This window comes from Rutilus rutilus (genome assembly GCF_951802725.1).
Source record: "Rutilus rutilus genome assembly, chromosome: 25".
Lineage (NCBI taxonomy): Eukaryota > Metazoa > Chordata > Actinopteri > Cypriniformes > Leuciscidae > Rutilus > Rutilus rutilus.
Window position 1 is genome coordinate 15901399 of NC_140229.1, and position 20891 is coordinate 15922289.

A 20891-nucleotide genomic window follows, 5' to 3' on the forward strand; every position below is an offset into this window, starting at 1 on the left:
TTATATTCAAACACCCTCATGCTCTCTCTCTTTCTCTCTCTTTTACAGAGGCTGCAGATAGAGCCTAAATGTTATACACATCTCTACTTATATTGATTAATCCCCAAAATTGTGATATGTTATGTCAGCATATATCCTCAAAAGCATGGCAATTTCATATTATTACTGTGAGTGTGTTGACATGACCATGTCTCGTATGGTTTACTAAATTATCCTAGTTTTAAATAGTGTTCTTTTACAGGAAACCATTGTAAAGTGTTCAAGCAAAACCTGATTGACACACCTATTTTTTTGCACATTTCCATTTTTGGTTTTCATGCAAATGCCTTTATTGCCATCCAGGCTAATTCACATGTGCGTGACTGTTTCCAAATTACCTATGGTGGTTTTCTTGCATACTCATTATGATTTGCATGTAAAATACACTTTTTAATAATGATAAGAACATTTTGGTAGTTCTCAGTGTTTCAATTGTATAGTAAAATTCCATCTAATTGAATTGAATAATCCTTGCATCTTCACATTATGAATTAAGAAGTTTACATGAGCGAAAAAAACAACAACAACTAAAGCTTAATAAAACATTTTGTATGAATATTGATGGAACAAGGGAATTGACCATTTCAGTTTATGTGATTTGTATTCATATATATTTTTTAAATGTTTACATTTATGAAAATGAATCACATAAACTAAATAAACATTCCCTTGTTCCATTAAAGGTGACATATTAAGCCCCTTTTCACAAAATGTAATATAAATCCATGGTGTCCCCAGAATGTGTCTGTGAAATTTCAGCTTAAAATACCAATCAGATAATTTATTATAGCTTGTCAAAGTTGCCCCTTTTTGGGTGTGAGAAAAAACGCGCCGTTTTTGTGTGTGTCCCTTTAAATACAAATGAGCTGCTGCTCCCGTCATCATCCGTTCAGAAGACGGCCGATCCTTTACACGAGCTTTGGATACTCCGGCTATAAAAAAAAACATGCGAATTTCAGTCAAATTTCAGAAATAACAGCGGAGTACAGCCTTACTGAGAGACTCGGGAAGAAGTTGCAACTTTTAGACTGCAGCTGGACCTTTCTGAATGGTTAGTGGATACATTTATGTAGCCTAGTTGTACATGTTTCATCATCTCATCGACTTGCATGGACACTCATGTTTAACTTTTACACAAGTTGAAACCGTTCCCTGAGGTCTTTATAAGACAGCTGTGACATTTCCTGGTCAAATAGTGTTCTGTGCTCATCTGTGCAGCGAACCACAGAACAATTTGCATGTTTTGCAAGAACTTTTGTCTTTGCGTTAGAACTTATTTTTGTACATGCTTGCAGAGAAAGACTTACCTAAACAAAGATACTGGGTTGTCACTTTTCACGTTTTCTGGGTTGGTAGATGCACCGGGGACCCGATTATAGCACTTAAACACAGAACAAATCAGATTTTCATGATATGTCCCCTTTATGATTTAGCCAATGCAAAATGTTTTATTAAAGGTTGTATCAGCGATTTCGGGCCCAAAAAAGGCCCAAACATAAATGATCAGCTAGCGGATCGTTAGGAAAGATTAGATGAATGTGATCTTTTTTGGGGGGGGGGCCTGAAATCACTGATACAACCTTTAAATGAATGACTACTAGTCTAGAAAAATCCTTTAGTCTATGGCAACTCTAATCAATAGCCTACATTTAATATTTGACATTATTTAATTAGTAATTAGTATCCAGCTCTTTACATTAAATTAGTTGAGTTAGCATAATTAGTTAATGAACTAATAAAATAATAAAATAAAGTTTAAATTAAGATACTACCGGTAACCATATATTTCAGCATTGCTTATTCCACCACACAAAGGACTGTTTATAAGGTGACAATCCGTTATACATGTGAAGATTGTATGGCTGTATCTTGAAGATTTTTGTATTGTATTGTATCTTCTGTTATAAAGACGAAGATTGACATTTCGTTAATTAAACAAAATAAGAACACAATGTTGTAAAAAAATAAACAACTTAGGCTATGTTCTGTTAGATGTGTTTTGACTACTTTTTGTTTTATTATATCTCTAGGTAATGAAGAGCTATTAACAAAAATAAATCTTATATATAATTATATTTAAAAAAAACTTATAGGCTTATATAAAATATATTTTTAAAAAAGGGCCTCATTGATGAATTTTGCCTGATTGGGGGCTGCTACTATTTGCTTAAGCTTTTTGAACGTAGAAGTGTGATAAAGGCGCGATAGGCTGTCAATTTTATGTGGATAAAGGCATATTTTGTACATGACTACACATGTCCTTATAAGGGCAACAAAATATGTCCTTTTAACGACATAGCATCTCGTTATTACAAGAAAAAGATGTCGTTTTAACGACATAAGATCTCGTTATTACGAGAAAAGATGTCGTTAAAACGACATAAGATCTCGTTATTACGACATAATTGAGTGGAAAAAAAATAATATGTATGTGGCAGCAATGCGTCACCGTAATTAATTGTCAAGATAAATATAGTTTTGTTTTATATCTAACGTTAGATCAGATGTTTACGATGATAATACGTTACTTCAGAATATCTATTCGGTCCCGGAGAGTGTTGATGAGAAGGCCTACAGTCTCTTTTTAGGATAAATGTGAGGGGTTTTTTTATTAGTAAAACTGCTGTGCTGTATCCAGTGCACTGTGATTTTGGCTAATGAAATGATATTGAGTTATATTCCTGTGCTCAAATTTAGTCAGTCAATTCGTCTTTTTCAACGAGTGATTAGTTCATAGGAGTCGAATCATAGGAGTCGAACTACGCTTTCGGCGTATAGTTCTCTGGCGACTCTTTCTGATTTGAATCACTAACCATTTATTGAGTCATTTATTTGTGAATCGAACTACACTGACCACAGTGTACTACGCCGCGGAGACAACGTAGGCTACAATCTGAAATAAAAAATAAGATTTATTTGGTTTTAACACTGCTGTGGGGAACTCCGAAACCGAAAAGCGTTATAGATAACTTACATAAGAGAAGCTGCAAAATAAGCTTCTTAATTCATTGTCTTTGGCACGTCTTGTGTTCTTGAATGTAGCGTAATCTGCTTTAGAGCAGGTGCATTTTAGAGTTAAAGAAAAATTTAAAGCGTATATATCACTGTGTAATGTTATTAAAATAGTAGTTCTTAAAGGGCACCTATTATGCAAAATTCACTTTTACATGGTGTTTGAACATAAATGTGTGTTGGCAGTGTGTGAGCAAAACCACGAATGATAAAAATCCACCCAGTGGTTTTTTTACAATCTCAATAAATCATAAGCACTGTCTCAGAATGAGCTGTTCTCAGATTCGGTGCAATGTGACGTAGAATTGCGCAAGCCCCTCCCACGACTCCTTGATTGACACTGCTGTTTGAGTCTAGACCCGCCCTGAGTGAGCTGGACACAGAGTCTGCCATTGTTCGAAGCTGGAGCAACTGTAGACAAGAATGTCTCCTAAGCGATTGAGGTGTTTTGTTGTTGGATGTAAGAATGAACATAGCAGTCTTCATTTACTCTCGTTGTTACTTGAGGATGGTACTGTTTGTGATCCAGCTTACAGTCTCCAGAGCGACAGGACTAACGTTACTGACCACGGCAGAAATTAAAGTGAGAGCGCACACTTTATGACAGCTCATCGAGTCATTTTACGGATATAAGGTTTACCAGTTTATTTAGCACCCACTGAAAAGGTGTGTATATATTTGTTTACTGTTAGTTGTAACGAGTGTTTTGTGTACTTTGCTGTGTATGTTGTTGATAATGAAAGGGAGAGAGAGCGAGAGTTTATGGATAAGACTTTAATACGCACTTCTTATACTGTGTTTATTCAGGTCTTACAGTGATTCTCTGGAGTAAAACTAACGCTCATCTTTTGTGTGGTGTACAATAAACTTCACTGAACTCATCAGTATAACGTTATTTTGGTCATCATTCGGACAGGGTTTGCTACAGCAGGCTTGTATTAATAGTGGATAAAAGCAGATGACAAATAAGTTATAACCATAATTAAACTACACTATACCTGTTCTATCTCATACAGCATATATTCTCTGGCTCTATGGGCATTATTGTCCGACTCCGAGTCGAAATGAACACCGCAACTGAGAGTTTCTGTTCTGATATTATCAGATGAGATTGTCCAGAATGAAGTGCAAGCTCGTGAGGCTCCGCCCCCTGGGCCGTGCAGCAGCAGTTAATTTGCATTTAAAGGGCACACACTAAAACAGCGCGTTTTTCTGAGCCCCCAAAAAATGACAATTTAAACATGCTGTAAAAAATGATCTGTTGGGTATTTTGAGCTAAAACTTCACATACATACTCTGGGGACATCAGAGATTTATTTTACATCTTGTGAAAAGAGTCATAATAGGTGCCCTTTAACATTTTACTGCAGAGGGGATGTTACAATAATTATGATCGAACATCTGAACGCACTGTTTGGAATCTGACACCAACACTTTACAGATATTTTGGTAACACTACAATAACGTTTCATTCGTTAATATAAGTTTATCTACATTAGTTAAGATGGACTAAGAATGCACAATACTTAAGCATTTATTAATCTTAGTTCATTTTCATTTTGACATTTGCTAATGCATTATTAAAATCAAAAGTTTTGTTTTTGTTAACATTAGTTAATGCACTGTGATCTAATTTTTATTATAATTTTTATTGTATTTCTATTAACTAATGTTAACAAAGATTAATAAATACTGTAACAAATGTATTGTTCATTGGTAATGTTAATTAACACATCAACTAGCCTAATTTTAACAATTGAGACCAACTGCTGTGTGAACTCTGGCAACAACATTTGTTAAACCTATGTGCTTAAACTAATGTTTAAGATTTAATATTGACCTCACAATATCTATTCCTTTATTTAAAAGATGCAGTTCAGAGAAACCCACACAGCTAATGCTGCTGAAATGGAGATCAAGGGACCATGGATTGGCAGCAGATCGAGGGGCAGACACAAGATAAGTTTAAATCTATTTAAAAACACACACCTCTTTAACCTAGCATAAACATAACACACTCTCACATTTCTAAAATTCACATCTGTTAAAGGATTGTTAGGCTGCATAAATTCGGTCAACCAGAACCGGAAACACTTCCCATAACACAGAATGTACTTGTTACATCGTAAGAAGAATGGCATCTATGCTAATGTTAGTCTCTCTGTCTCAGTCTTATCCCAAGGTTACTGTATTCAGCCATATCCAGACCAGATGAAGGACCTGCACCCTCAGATGACCACAACAGCCCTGAATGCCAGACGAGAACATCACAACTAGATGAGACCTAGACACACACACCGTGAAGACCCCTTTGACACAACAGTCCTCGGCACAGTCATCTGACATTGTAAACAAATGCATAGCTGTCATGGGAAATCCCCTTAACTGTTAAAAGGACAAAGACAAAGATATTACTTTCCTCAGCAGACATTCAAACAGATTTTTTGATTATGAATATAAGATTGATCTGAAGAATATCAGCTAGATGCAGATAATGCTCAGTCGATCTCTCTCTCTCTCTCATAATACTCTATTCTACATAATACAATAAGCTTCAATGAAGTAACTCAGAATTCTTTCATTGCTAGTTCTAAAGTGACGTTTTAGAATTAGTAACAGAGGCTTGGGCTCAACTGTTTAACTGTCAACTTGAGATTTGAATCTGTATCAGAAGGAATTAGTTCGGCACAAAAGAGGAGTTTTAAAGAACACTCTGTTGTTATTTCCTATTTAGCCTATTCGCACACTTGTGCCGTCGAATTGCAAACACAATATCACACTCATAGCCGTGTGATATGGCTCTATATATCAGCATGGCTGTGATTCGGCCGTAGGCACATTGTAAATAATGCATAATCTTATTTACTGAATCCAATCCTTTGTTTTGCCACATCTCCCTAATGAAACCTTTATGATTTTCGGTGTCTTTCACTGAACCAGCTCTTTGTGTTTTGGTTCTTTGACTGCCTGCCATTTGATTCTGGATTGTGTTTTTGATTTAATGTTAGCTAGTTCGTGACAGACCATGGTTCTTGATTGTATTGTGCAGGGGATGTGCCACTGAAACAATCCTGCTGACCGTTATGAGATGAACCACTCTTACTCACTGTGACATCTGTGTTTACTGTTCTGGAGGGAGGAAACCATGTTGGGAGGAGATCTTCAACGCTATCAAGTAAGGCCATGGGATCTGTATCTATCAGGCGGAAGTGTAATAAAGAGACAGGAAAAAAGAAAGTGAGTGAGAGAGAGAGAGAGATTGAGTGTGGTTAGATTGGACTGTGGCTTTATCTTCTAATGGGTGATATAAACATAAATATTGTGAAAAGAATGGTGAGCTTCACATAACCACAGGCATAATGAGACGTTATTATACTTTAAAATGAGATTAAGTTTCAGTTTAAAGTATTATAAATGATATAGGCCTATATATTGATGTAAGAATCATATTAAAGTACTTTGCTAATTGTGCTAGCACAGATAACACAATTATAGCACAATTATGACTTCTGATTGAGTTTACACTAAAAGGACAAAGATTTTAAAAGGATTTTATTTTAAGATGAGGGTCAGAGAGCAGAATTAACTTGTGAGCTGTACAGAATGACCTTTGGAACATGTGTCAGCTAAGTAAAAACGAGAAGAGACTTGATAGACATTTTATGGTGAATTGCGGTGTGTGTAACTTTTTAGAAATCAAACTTATCTTTGCCTGCAGGAAGAGGAATCGTATATTTAAAATGAAATTAAATTGGATTTTCTGAAGCAAAAGGTGACTTTTCTGAGTTATCGCACCAGAAACATTGAAAACTTTTAAAAAAGAAATCCCACTTAGTTTTAACAATCTCTCTTTCATATGAATGGTTGGTTAAATCATCATTTGCCTCTTTTAAGTTCTCCTCAGCTCAATGGATGAGATAAAACTGCTGCCACTGTGTGATATAAAATATTAAGATCTGACATTTAATTTCCACTCAAGGGAGCATGTCTCGACAAGACCTACAAATACTGTGTGTGTGTGTGTGTGTGTGTGTGTGTGTGTGTGTGTGTGTGTGTGTGTGGAGATTGGGGATAGTTGCCACGTGGGCCATAGTAAGGTTTTGAGCCAGAAGTCCAATTTCCAATTACACAAATGTTTTCTTTTGCAGTAATTTTTTCCCATTCAAACATCTAGTTCAAAATTATGATACTACCTGTGATTGTAACTGAAAACTTGAACTGTGCTCTCAGGACAGTTCAGTTTCAGGTTGGGGCAAGTTTTCACATGTTTTAAATATTTTACATATATTTATTAATACCGTTTTTGGCATAATGATAAAAAATATTTGTGTATGATAGATATTGTACCGTTTAAATATTGAACGGTAATACCGTATTGATATAAGGCCTAATGGCAGGATCCATTGGCAACTTGCCCCTAATGTGATAACATGCAGCAATGGTTAGCATAATATAAGGACTTATTAAAAAGATGACAACAACTAAGCTGACTTCATATCAAACATATCATTATTTTTTCATTGAAACCGGTAGGCAATCATCTTTCCTGGGCTGATAATACACAGAATGCAATATTATCCGCCTAGTGGTTTGTATCAGTAGTAAAACTGTGAGCACAGTCAAGTATTTTATCCCGGTGAGAGGTGCGCTGAACTAGTAGATCCTATCATCCCACAGTAGCTGTCCATTCAGGACTGCTGTACAGTATGTGTGTGTATGTGTAATAAAACATCCACATGAAAACGTGCCTAAATCATCATTAGTCCACCAATCTCAGGATCGTTTCATTGCGCAATATTACGTTAAAACGATAAAGAAGACAATCCGTGCCATTGCACGCACTCGCATTACATTTCCCCGTTAATTTAACCACAAGGACTGTGGAGTCAAGAACCAGTTTGAGCGGAGAATAATTCGAGGCGCGCGCTATTGGCTCCCCGTCCTCATCTGTCAATCTGCGGAGGCGGGACTCTGCTCGCGCTCCCAGGAGGCGAGAGATGCGCGAGCTGTACTTTTCTACTGTGTTGGAGCGCTTCGCACTTCTCGAGCTCAGTCCGAGCGTCAAGTGAACGGCGTGCGGAAAGCGCAGTTGGACTTCAACCGAGGAGAAGTTATCGTAGGAGCCTGTAGTATTGATTGCAGCAGCCTGCACCTGGATAAGCACCATCAGCAGCGCGCGGAGAAGCGAAAGAGCGAAGAAAGTGTGTTGACGGCAACCGGGCAGCTGTTATAGAAGGAAGGCAATATGATGGTGAAGCAGCATATGCTGTTTACCCTGTACAGCATCTGCGGGATCGTCCTTAAAGGTAAGAGCGCTTCAAACTTTAAGCAGCCTATGCAGTGCATTGCAATTTGGGGGGGATCATCATCATTACGCACCATGTAGGAAGGGCATTATGCTCTGGAATGATGATGATGATGATGATGATGATTTGCATTTCCATAATATTTCCAAAGGGCCCCGAGTGAGTACGGGAACAGTTTCCCGTTAGTCATCATTGCTCTGAAGGAACTGAACGGCGCACGTTTGGCCAACACTGATACAGAATCTTATCACGGATAAGCCTGCACACACTGCTGAGCTAGAGCCCCGCTTTTATGGATTACCAGTCAAAATGTGTTATAGACAAACTCACCACCATAGAGGGAATACGATTAATTGATACAGGCTTTGCATCACCTGATCGGAAACTTTAAATAAACGCATGGCTTTTATTGTATTTTAAAACCATATGTGTGCGCTCACATGCGTATTTAGGCACATTTCTATTGCTTGGAAATGCGATGTATCTCTAAGTGGCATGTTATAGCATTAAATCATGTGGTGCATTTTTATTTTTTTGTATTACAGGCTATAGTTTGTGGTGCAATTTCAGCTATACTGTTTTATTCTTGCAGGGATGTGTTATGAGGTAGGCTAATAAAGCTTTCTCTTTTACCACTGAAACGTGGTCGTTTATTATAATGTTTTGTTCTGGTTAGAAAAGCCCTAGATTTCGTACGGAGCGTGAAGCTAATGGATTAAGTGCTTTTTAGCACCCCTAATCAGGTTTAGGTGTGTTTTTTGAGACAAAAATGAATGTATGGTATTTGCGGCAATCCGCATCTTGGGGTCGTAGTAGCATCAGCTTTTTTCCTCTCAGAGAAAGACTTGCGGAGCAAGTACACCTGTCAGTTTACATCTGTTAGGGTAATGCATTATTCACCCATATTTTCAAACTGTAAAATGGACATTACGCCATATCATAAGATCACATATGTCAGCATTTCTGTGTTGTTTAGCCTACCTCAAGTCTAGTAGTTTCGGCTGGTACTCATCATTCACGCGCGACACTGTAAACATGATCAGCAGGGCAAGGTCGAGCGACGTATTCGCGCGGGGTGACCGTGTGACAGGAATACTTGATGAATACGTCGTCAACTGAACGTGCCTATTGCTTTTAGGCGCACTGGAAGGCAATATATGCTTTAATTGAGGGTTTAGAGGTTAGTTTATGTCTCAACAGGACATTCAGTGTGTGACTGCTCAAATGTATTTGTATCAAGTATTTGTTTTGTGTCCCTTGAGAGTAAGGTTACGCAGTCCCGCCAATATCTAGTGAGCAGCAGCCACCGCCCGGTTTCTATGAACATAATTTAATCCTTTTTTTTTTTTAAGACTAACCTCAGATACTGTCTTAAAGTTGCTGAAGATAACAACCGTTTGTGTCCACGTCAACATTTGCTCATTGTGACTCGAACATACACCCCTTTTTACAAAGTGGTGAGCTATGGTTTCGACGTCATGAAGTGGCGAATACTTTGCTCATAAATTTAAATAAGGCTGTAGGCAAATGGTGAATTCAGGATGATTGGGACACTTTTTCCAATTCATCTCAATGGCAAAAGTGTCCCAATCACCCTGAATTCACCTCCAACTGATTTGCAGTATTAGAATTTACAAAAATCTTTTATTGTTTCAGTAAATAGTCTTTTTGTTTGTAGAACAATAGCACAGTTGACTACTCTGCAAAATGTAATGTAATAAAATAAATAAATTCAAGCAAGTGCTCTAAAAAACGAAGACTCCTACTTGACCACTAGAGATCTTTCCTCTGTGTTAGATCCGTTACAAGCTTGTAATGCCAAGACTTGTCACCACAAATGTGATGTCTGTGTATTTCAGATGCTCCAAGCCAATCCGGCTTGGTCTGGATATTAGCGAAACATGACTCTTCCAACCAGAGGTGTTTACATCTCAAACAGTCGGGCTTAAAGATCTGGCAGCTTATGAATGCGTAGGATGAATGTAAGAGAGATAGAGGAGAAAGACAGTATTTGCATTCGCCCTTCCGTATGTATGTGTGTGGCTTCCCTCCTCTGCCCCGTCTTTTGACAAAATACCCTATGCTGTGTGTTGATAATCAGTCTGAGAGGTGGGCCATTAATAATCAGAGATAATTAAGCACATTCCTCAAGGCTTCACTTCTAATGAGTCGGCAGCAAGCGTGAGACTGAAGCAATGTATTGATTTCCCCCAGCCTTCTCCCTCTCTGCCCGTAAATCACAGAGCCTGTGTCTCTCACCCAGTCAACAGCCCTACTGGCTGCAAGTGCCTCTTTCGGTTCTTTAACACACCTCTCAGATTCTGGCTGCATCTGCTTACCATGTGCGAGCGTGTTAATAGGCTTAATAAAGTGCGGTAACCATGCTGATTTTTGAACGATGAAGGTCAGAGGGTTCTGGTAGCCCTGTCTGTTCAGCAATTGGTGATCAATAGGTCTAATCATTTTGATTTCAGTGGTACATTGATTGATTGTCTCACAGTCACAACATATCATTTTCTGATTTACCCACAAACCAGTTGCTGAATATGTTTGAAAATGTATGCGTTAATCATGTATGTGAAATGTTGATTTAGATAAATGATGAGGATCATTTTATTTGCATTGATTTGATGCGATGTTTCCTATAGGATGACATACTATACTGGGTTCCCACTCTAATTGAAAGCCTGGAAATATCAGATCATTGTGATTTCCAGGCTTGGAAAAGTAACTAAATCTTAAATGATAAAAATGTCTATATTCACTTGTATTGAAAGTATTCTTTTTGAGTGTAATCTCTCTATTTTATTAAGATAAAAAATCAATGAATACTGATTTTTTTTATCTTTAAAAAAATAGAGAGATTACACTCAAAGAGTACTTTCAATACAATTAAATATAGAAATTTATATAATTTAAGATTTAGTTACTTTGATTGAAAGTCTGGGAAAATAAGAAAATCCCATGTAAGTTTCTAGTAATTTATAGTTATGGTATGCATAAAACAAGTTCATTAGCTATGAATCTCTATGAAATTGTACCTTTTATGCAATTTATTTTTAAAAACTGGAAATTATGGAAATCATGGAATTGGTCAAAGGTGTGAGAACCCTGCCTAAAACTAATCTAAATGTATTTTAACCCACTTTTACCACTATACTTCTATCCCCATTATGTCATATTGAGAAACTAAATGTCGCACCTTTATCGCACTGCAGGGCTATTTGAACTGCAAAAAGTGGCTGATTAAAAATTGTAAAAAACAAACAAAACTTTTAGCTCCTTTCAGGCACCTAAATACACTTTCCCTTACACAAAATGATATACATGAAACCAAAACAAAGTATTATATGTCAACTACCCATTTCTTGACTTCATTTTCCACAACTCTCAGTGGCCATCTGCAGTGGGCATGCAATCCCAGCTGCCTTTTATGTGGTGGTCATCGATTACTCTTAAAGCCATGCCAGCCTCCCTCGCTGAGGTTAAATGTTTGAAATACAAGTGTGGGCACATCCCTGGCACATCCGTTCATAGGGATCACTGCATGTTGCCAGCAGCTGGGGGTTTGGGGGAGCATGGCAGTTATGCAAAGCATGTGGCAAACAGTGCAACTCCTCCCTGTGTGTGGAGTACTATAGTCCCTGTGAAGTGCTGTTGTGTGGACGTCTGCTGTGAGTAATAGCAAAGCTTGGCTCCCTCCTCAGAGACACCAGAACTGAGTGGGAGGACTATGTGGTCCTGCTTCATAGAGGATGTACGCCTTTATACTTGTTTTTCTTTTGCGGGTACATTCCCTCTTCATGGACTGCTTGTGTACACAATATCTTTCATCCTCTTTCTGTCTTTCTCGGCTTCGACAATCCTGTGCTCTGACACCCTGCTTGAAACTTCTCATGCAAAGCATACACAAATTCCAAAAGCCAACCCAGCCGGCTATAGGGAAAACAAAAAAGGCCGATATTTTTGGGCGAAAAACATTATTTATGACAAAAAATGCTTCTTTCATACCTCATTGAGTGGGCTATTATGCATTGAGGCAAGTCTCTGGCCCCCTGCCTCTCAGCCAGCTTATCCCAACAGAGTGACTCCAAGCTGGGCATTGGCCTTCCCGGACCTGGCTCTTTTATGGAAGTAGCGTGGGAAAGCACTCCTTCAAGAGAGGGCTGGCGCGCATGTGTGTATATGCAGTCGTATTTGTGTTGAAACTGGAGGTTAATGGCCTTTTTTTCTTTCCCGGCGTGTTGTCTTTGTCAGTCGTGGAGCGTGAAAAGCATCTGTGCAGGTGAGCGGCAGCACAGGCAAATGTGCTCAGACAGGTGAGAAATGGAGTCGGGCATAAGCTGCCATTTCTGCTGACTAGAATAAGTATTTGTTTGGCATTAATTTAGCAGGGGATCAACACGGATTGCTCAAGCCTCTTTCTTTGGGCTGCAATATGGAGCTCTTCCTATGGCCCATTCTGTCATGTGCGTGTGGTATCATTGCAGTTCAAGTCTCTTTCTCTCGTTTCTTTAGAGTGCAAAGAGGCTGAGCGTGTCCCTCTTTCTCACTGTGTTGCGTATGTGGGTGTTTGTTTGGCTGGCTGATTGAGCCAGGATGGAGAACAGGATTAGAGGTGAATATCCTCCTCTTCTTTGTATTTGTCCTCTTGTTGGGTTGCTGGAAGCCTCCTAAACAGAGCACCCAAGATATTTGCGCTCTCTCTCTCACTTTCTCCATCTTTCCGTTTCATGTTTCTGTCTTTCTCCTCCTCCATCCCGCTGTCTCATCTCCCTCTTTCTCTCTCTCTATCTTGCTCTCAGTTTGCACACAAGCATCTAGGCCTTGGAGCGTTTCCCCCAGACTCAGAATGGAGCTAAGCCACTGAAGCCCTGCTGTAATCGTGAGGGATTTCCCGTGATCAAAGGCCCTCTTTTGTTCTTCCAGGTGTTTGAAAAAGTTAAAACAAAAAGTGGGTGGAACTGTCAACCATTCTGTGGTACAGCTAGGCTTGGCAAAACACTTCCCTTTCTCCCAAAAGGTGCTGGAAAGAAGATGGCCTTTTGCAGGGATTTCTGAATGGCTTTCAAAACACAAACTCACGCTGAATCATTGCAACATTCTCGGAGGAGATATCTTCTAAAAAACAATGCATAACTTTATTCATCATTTTCTCATATACATGTCGTCTATACTACTTGATTGACCTTTGAGATGGATTTTTATTGGTAAATGACTGACAGGCTTTATAAGGGCTTTTCTCAGGGTTTTTGTATCCGATGTGTTGGATATTTTAAATGATTTGCTTAAGCTCACAGTATGTTTGGTAATCTCATTGAAGCTTATGCAAAGAGACGCAAATAAATTTGCTCAAGATTAAGAAATGACTTGAGGTATATAGTCAAACAAGTAAAAATATATGATGCTGAAATTCTTTCATTATTTACTGACTTTCATGTTATTTCTAACATGTATATTATACATGTTTTCTTCTTGTTCTGTGGGGCACAAAAGAAGATATTTTGAAAAATGCACTATAAAAAAAGTTAGTAATTTTGCAAAAATCTGTTATTTTGTTAGTTAGTTATTGGCCATGTAATAAATTGTAAATAGGGATGCACCGATAGGATTTTTTGGGGCCGATACCGATTTTAACAAACAATTATTGGCCGATTCCAATAACGATTTTTGTCACTTGCTCTCTTGTTTGAACTTTTGTCATTAAAATAGATAGCCTAGTGTTTTGATCATGTTTTAAATCAAAGTTAAAAAAAAAAAAACTTCGCATTAAGTTATACTAGTTTATTGCTGCATCATAAAATAATTTCTTATGAACATGGATTGGATCCATTGGATACATTCAGCAGGCCAACAGAACAAAAAAACATATAAAAATAAACATTGCTTTTAGGTAGGTTTAACAGGTTTCAGGTACAGAAATAACGTAAACAAATGTAAAATAACACTGCATATTTTTCACTGTATAAATTAAATGCATATATTATTATTACATTGAGCTTGAACTTTTATTTTGACGTGTTGCCGTGAAGACCTTCGAGTTTCTGTGTGTTTATGATATGACGATAGATTTTCTCAAATAAAACGGTAAAATTCTCTCGAAGTGACAGTGGAGATGAAGCTCTGCGAGCGTGACGCATGCTTCAGTGTGTGTGAGGTAAATGAAGCCGGCTGCGCCATTCATTCATACAGAGACACGCAGAACATGCAGAATTCAAATTTAAATAGTCTTTTTGCGGCTTAATATTCACAGACACTAAGTCTATATCACAATTTTATTCAAGTGTACTGATCTACTTTGTATTTATTCATCAAAACTTTGACAAATTCCTTGACATTCCGTGTTATACAGTAAATTCCGTTTTTTATGACTGTAATAATAGGGCCCTGTACATATCAATTCTTATGAAAGTTACAAAAGTTATTTAGTCAAGAGTAGTGAGTGATTTTTATTTATTTAATTTTTTTTGTGGTCTTTTGTTGTTTGATTAACATTAAAATGCAGACAGCAGCACAGCAGGAATATTAGATTAAACCATCGGTTTGTTATATTTGCCTTTTTCATGCTATAGCCGATATGCCAATAGTTGTAAATTGATCAAATATCGGCATAGGATACATAGGTGCATCTTTAGTTGTAAAGTATACAAGCACCAAAATGCCATCCTTTAATACCTAAAACATTGTCATCATATTTTTACGGTTAATTTCTGGCAACCATAGCTGTTGTTTGTATACTGTAAATTTAAGAGGATTTTTCTTTTTTCATTCAATGAAAGTCAATGGGGTGGGGATCAAAGTTGTTCTGGACCCTATTGATGTGCATAATATGGGCAACATTCGTTGAAAAATTCTAAAACACATCTTTTTTTTTTTCAGCAGAAGAATGAACATCATTAATTTGAAACAACAGAATGGTAAAATAAATAATGGTAAATAATTACAAAATTATAATTTGTCTGTGAACTGTCTATTTAATTATAAATGAGGAACGAGTAAAAGCATGATTATGTCTATGTGAAATCTTGTTACATTACAAACCAAAGAACACCATATCTGGAAAAGAACAGCAAGACGTCCTTGACTCATAGTTCACTCCTCTCTGTTGTCATTGTGCCCTCTACTGTTTTCATTTGGATTTTATGGAAAATTAGCTACCCTCTCTTCCAAATAATCTCGGATTTCGCTAGCATGAGACACAATCTTTCACGAGAGACGACACATGCTCCGGGCTTGCTCTGCGATTGGGTAATCAATCACTTTTATTGACAAAGGTAGATGAAATAGTTAGTTCAGTAAAATTGAACATCTGCAAACGGTGAGCTGCAGGCATTTGGTTGAATGAGGGTCAGTAAATCAAATGCTTGAAAATAACCCCCCTGCAGGCTCTCCTATGAGAAAGATCACCTACAAAGATCCGTTTCCGCCCACTGTTGCCTGTCACTCTCTCCAATAGATGTGGTTTTCACAACTACACCGTCTGGCTTTGAGGATAGAAGGTGCTTGGCAACAAACACCGGCTTAGTGGGAGAGGACATGCATTTCAGAGCAGGATTGTAGAGATCAGTAATTGACACAATGTTTCAACCAAATTTGTCGGGGAATTGCTGGGTATTGTTAGTTGAGCCTTTAAACGTTCAGTTATTTTACCTCAGTGAGATTTTAACATCCTCTAAATCTGTGTTTTGGCCATTTTCTTGGCATATTTAAAATCAAGTGACACCTGTTTGTCTATAATCTTTGCAGTGTACTGTAGGTCTAGCCTTCCTCCTTTAATTCCTCTCTCAATTTCTCTCAGTGCCCATCACTCCACCTCCCTTTCGTCTCTTGTCGTATGCTGCGCTGCTTGTGTGATGCCATCTGCCTCTTGTGAGACAGAATTGAACACCTGCAAATACAGTAAACAATCAATTTATCAGCAGCTCAGGACAATATGCACCTGCCAAAGTGTGCACACACACTTGAGCACATGTGCGCACCCACACACACACACACACACACACACACAAACACGCTCCTCCTCCTTTTCACAGTCAGTAACAGACCATCAGCCGTTCAGCAGCCAACTGGATCTTGAAGCTCCCCCACATTTACATATGACTGCATTTGTGTGATCTTGATGTTGCAGTAAACACGTCTGTTTTACAGATTTTCAGTATTGCATTTAATTGACCATACATTGAGCGTTGTGCAGCTGCATTAGCTACTTTATGCCAGACACTTTCAGTTGAATAAATTCTTCAAATTAACCTGTGCAGGTTGTTAGTGTAGCCATTTAATTGCAGGTGCTATGCCTGGTATTACAGCAATGCTATGTGAAGTATTGTAGGAAATGCGAAACAAAAAAAAGAACGACATCCAGCCACCAGTTAGAATGAAAGTAGAGCTTGTTAGTTAACATAAAAACTAGATTTATACATTTCTGAAGATAAAAATGAGCTATGTGAAAGTCCTCACTGTTGATAAAGTGTGGTGCTATGTCCATATCAGCTGGCCCTGTCCACCTGCTCGGAGAAGGTCAGCGTTAATCTGTAGTGCATTAGACATATAGCCTTTGTTTCTCGGCATGTGTATGATGAAGATTACCGTGTTTCACCTTCCATGGTGCTGCTGATACAGTTCAAAGATAAACATGAAGTTGAGCTTCCTTGTTGTTTGCACTCTCTAAACTTACCTACTCTATCTCTGTTTTAGAGGCAGTTTAGCATTTGATCATGACTTTCAGTCGTGGGTTCCACCATTTTGTTTCACTGTGAATTCAAATTGTGCAGGTTTAAGATAGACAAATGTAGGCTACATAATTAACTTGAAGTAATTTTCTGATAGTAAGACTGAATCCCTACAATCTCATTGTACCTCCTATGTTTTTATGTTCTGTTTCAGAAGATTAGCCCGGTAGCTTTAATGAAAACATACATCCAGATATAACGACGTTCTCACCAGTTTTCACCCCCCTGTCGAGAAGACGTGTCTCTTTGAATGCTGCTTCAGTTCTGTCACGCAAATGCTAGCTTATTACTCTCATTGTGTCTCTCGTTAAATTTTCATTTGAGGTTACAGACTGGGTGTTTGTTGAACCGCATGGAATGTAAGAGGACAGAACTAGTCCATATCCTCAAATCCACATGAAGAGGATTTTGTAAGTGTATAAGATTTGTCATAATTCAATTTTGAGATCATTGTTCCACTCGTGGCTGATCTAATTGAGTCACTTAAAATTGAGCTTCCCAGATTACAGAATTGACTGCAGAATGACAACACAACTAATCCCATCGTGTCCCATGATTCCAATATTCTATATGTTTGCTGCACTGTAATTAATTAGAGTGCTTTATGTGTTCTTTCTTATTATTTTATTGCATTTTTGTGCTTTGGAGGAAGAATTCCAGTAGTGTGGTTGACTATTAGTGACTGAGTTTTTGAAGTTTCTGATTAGATCGTAAGGAATCTAACAATTCTGTTTTTGTTTAGTTTCTCCTTAATGATTAAAATTCCATTATCATTGAAGGAATATGTGAAGAGAAAAGGAGATTCAATATGCCAAATGATGAGATAAACCATAAATCTGTCTTTTGATATACAGCAAAAATACAATATACAGCTCATATACAAAAAAACACAAAGCAATTTTTTTAAATGGAACCAACTTTGAATAAGAATTGTCTGGCAGACTTGCTATTTGTGTGGATTGTCTACACTTTCTTTTTCTATTCCTAAAGAGTGTTAGCTTTGTCGTTCAAGCATCGGTGAACAAAATCAGTCTTAGCGTTATTATTGTCAGGTCATTGATTTTAAAGACCCTGTTTCCCTTACACTTGGTAGGGTAAATAGAACTTCTTTATAGCTTCAGCTAACAGATCTCGGGAGGCACATCTCTGTGCTTGCAGATCAGGACCTGTTTAGAAATGAATGTAGTTTGCATTGAAAGTTGTTTAGTTTTAGATGCAAAACAGCTGTGGATTTCACACCCAATTGCAGTTATGTGCTAAGTATGAAAACACAACTCTAGGTGTTAACCTAACAATAACTCTACAACCAGCACAAGATAGACAACCCTGCTTAACACTTTTGTCATGTGCTACTAAAAATAGAGCCATGTGGCCAGACGCTTGCATCCAAACTGGACCACACTCTACTATCACTGTCTGACTGTCTGCACACGCTAAGCTTAACTAATCCAGGGGTCTAGAATGACCTTTCACCATCTGTTATGGTGCTCTGCTACCCCAGTTAAAGAATTGAGTGTCTTTTTTGTCTTTTCCATCTGTTAGTAAACAAAGTGGTCATTTCTAGATCATTCAGCATAAGCAACCTGGCACAAATAGGATGTTTTAAGAGGATAATTTCCTTACACGTAATTCAGGTCTTGTGATTGTTTGACTGGGGCTCCGTCCCTCTGCGGGATGCTGGGGCGTCTGTGTAATTGCCTGTTTTTAGAGGGCACAGTAGTTCTTAATGCAACCACCGTTCTTAATGCCTCTTCCCTCTAATGAGTAAAGATAAGACAAGCTGATGGATCCTGTGAGGATTGGAGCCGGCTGATCTGAGATGGCAGCGTACTTCATTACAGCCTCGCGCCCCAGCCCAGCTCCTCCGTGCCAGCTCACGCTTAGCCTGCCATCTCCTGCAGATGCTTTGAACTCAAATGCCAGACAAGTCAGCAATCAAGAGTTTCAGCTCTCATCGCTTTCAGAGCTGCCAGTCGGGTCTCAGCCTGAGAATGAGGAGCATGGCCTGTTCTTTGTGCTAATCCTTCACATAATGAAGGATTTAACATGAAACTTAGGAATTTATGTGTGATGGATGTCTGGAAATGTACGTTTACGTTTGCAAATGTTGGGTTGACATTTAGATCAGTTGGTCTGGCTTGAGGATTAAAAGTCTGGGTTTGTAACCCAAAAGTTGTAGGTTTAAACACAAAGCAATCCATTTGAACCTAAACTAAAATAAATTGCTTTAGTATAGAGGAGGGGTGTCCAATCCCGCTACTGGAGGGCCACTATCCTGCAGAGTTTAGTTACAATCCTGATTAAATACACTGAACCGGGCTAATCAAGGTCTTTCAGGGTTGCTTATTGCTCCCTATATACCCTCATTCACTATTCCCTACATTATTCCACTAATGTAGTCCACTGAAAGAGCATATAAAAGCTAATGAGTGAATTCGGGCACTGAGTGCACTAGAAGTTCTGCAGACGGCATCTTCTGGTGTGACTCAAGAATTCAAGTCCATGGAGACTCTTTAGCCTAGCAGTTGTGTGTACATCGGTTGTACACTCATATTGAGGTCATGAGTGTCCAATCCTGCTCCAGGAGGACTGACATCCTGGATAGTTTAGCTTCAAACTGCTTCAACACACCTGTCTGAAGGATTCTAGTGGAGGTCCTGAAGACCTTGATTAGCTGTTTCAGGTGTGTTTAACTAGGGTTGGATCTAAAATGTGCAGGACATTGTCCCTCCAGGAGCAGGACTGGACATCCACATCATTATGGGATTGAATGAGTGCACTCGATAATGTCCCATATGGTTTCGGACACCACAACAAATTGCTGTCCCCTCAAATAGTGCTCTATATAAGGGTATAAGATACATTTTGGACACAGTCTTAGAAACTTCCAGGCAGATGTGTTGGGGCAGCCTAGAGCTAAACTCTGCTGGCCATTGGGCCTCCAGGAGCATGATTGGACACCCCTTTTGGATCTCCTAAATTCATAATGATGTAATCCATGGTTTTGATATCTCTGAGGACATGCACATGGTTTCACATGTGTTTGGGTTTCTGGGTTTAATGACAAGCTCTTCTGGGAGTTCAGTGTCTTTCAAGGCCTTATGCATGGTTACAGGCAGGTTATCATTGTCTACAAGCTAATTGATGATTGTTAGCCAGAGGTTCAGATGTATCAGAGTGCCTTCACTTTTCGGCATTGAGTGTTTCTTTCTGTTCAGCACCCAAAACTCAAAGTCTCAGAGTCTCTTGTGCCTAAATTTGTACTGCTTACAGAAAAGAAGCAGCTTTGGATAATAAGCACATACAAAATAACATTACTGCAAGTCGAGCAAGGAGTTTTACAGTGGTTTGCATTTTCAAAATGGAATTAGAGGGGGAAGATGAGAGCGAGAGGGAAAGAAGGGGATGACTGCAGGCTTTTGTACCGAGCTGATAATGTTGGGTTCAATTCTCTTGCATTGTCTCCCCCTGTTCTGCATGGATCTGAGAGACAGACCCGGCTCACTGGCTGTTTGAAACAAATGAAACTCCTTGTTCTTCTCTTTTCTTTTTCAGAATTGAGTTGCCACGCTTTTCCAGTGCTTTCCTCAGCGGTATAAGAAAGGTGGCAGCGGGAGAAAGATTGAACACTTGTTTGTTTGTTTCCGTCTCATCACAGCAGCAGCCCCAGGGATCACGCTTGACGTGAAGCCACCCCACAAATGAAAGTTGTCGTCTTCGTGTGGGCAGCGCTTTTTCAGACCCCAGGCCGCATTGTGAGGGAATGGAGGGGGTGGCGTTTGGCTGTATAATCTACTTGTGTGAT

At 38.6% G+C, this 20891-nt stretch overlaps 1 protein-coding gene and 1 long non-coding RNA gene across 11 annotated transcripts in view; one reads left to right on the forward strand and one right to left on the reverse strand.

Annotated features, from left to right (window-relative positions):
- The window catches only part of LOC311285369, a 42619-nt gene extending 32552 nt beyond the window's left edge, over positions 1-10067 (reverse strand). For both annotated transcript variants that reach the window (XR_014626345.1, XR_014626346.1), the window contains exons 1-2: positions 9339-10067; positions 6159-6247 (exon numbers count right to left, since the gene is read on the reverse strand). This is a non-coding gene — a long non-coding RNA (uncharacterized lncRNA). The remainder of the gene's footprint in view (positions 1-6158; positions 6248-9338) is intronic.
- cadm2a (cell adhesion molecule 2a) overlaps positions 7738-20891 on the forward strand; it is a 434133-nt gene continuing 420979 nt past the window's right edge. For 3 of the 9 annotated variants that reach the window (XM_084400981.1, XM_084400979.1, XM_084400976.1), the window contains exon 1: positions 8076-8357. Coding sequence is in view for 5 of the 9 variants with exons in the window: in XM_084400979.1 (XP_084257105.1) it covers positions 8297-8357 (61 nt within the window). In the remaining 4 variants the exon portion in view is untranslated. Of the gene's footprint in view, positions 8358-20891 lie in introns of all 9 variants that reach the window. The other 6 variants (XM_084400980.1, XM_084400982.1, XM_084400983.1 and 3 more) reach the window with 6 other exon arrangements.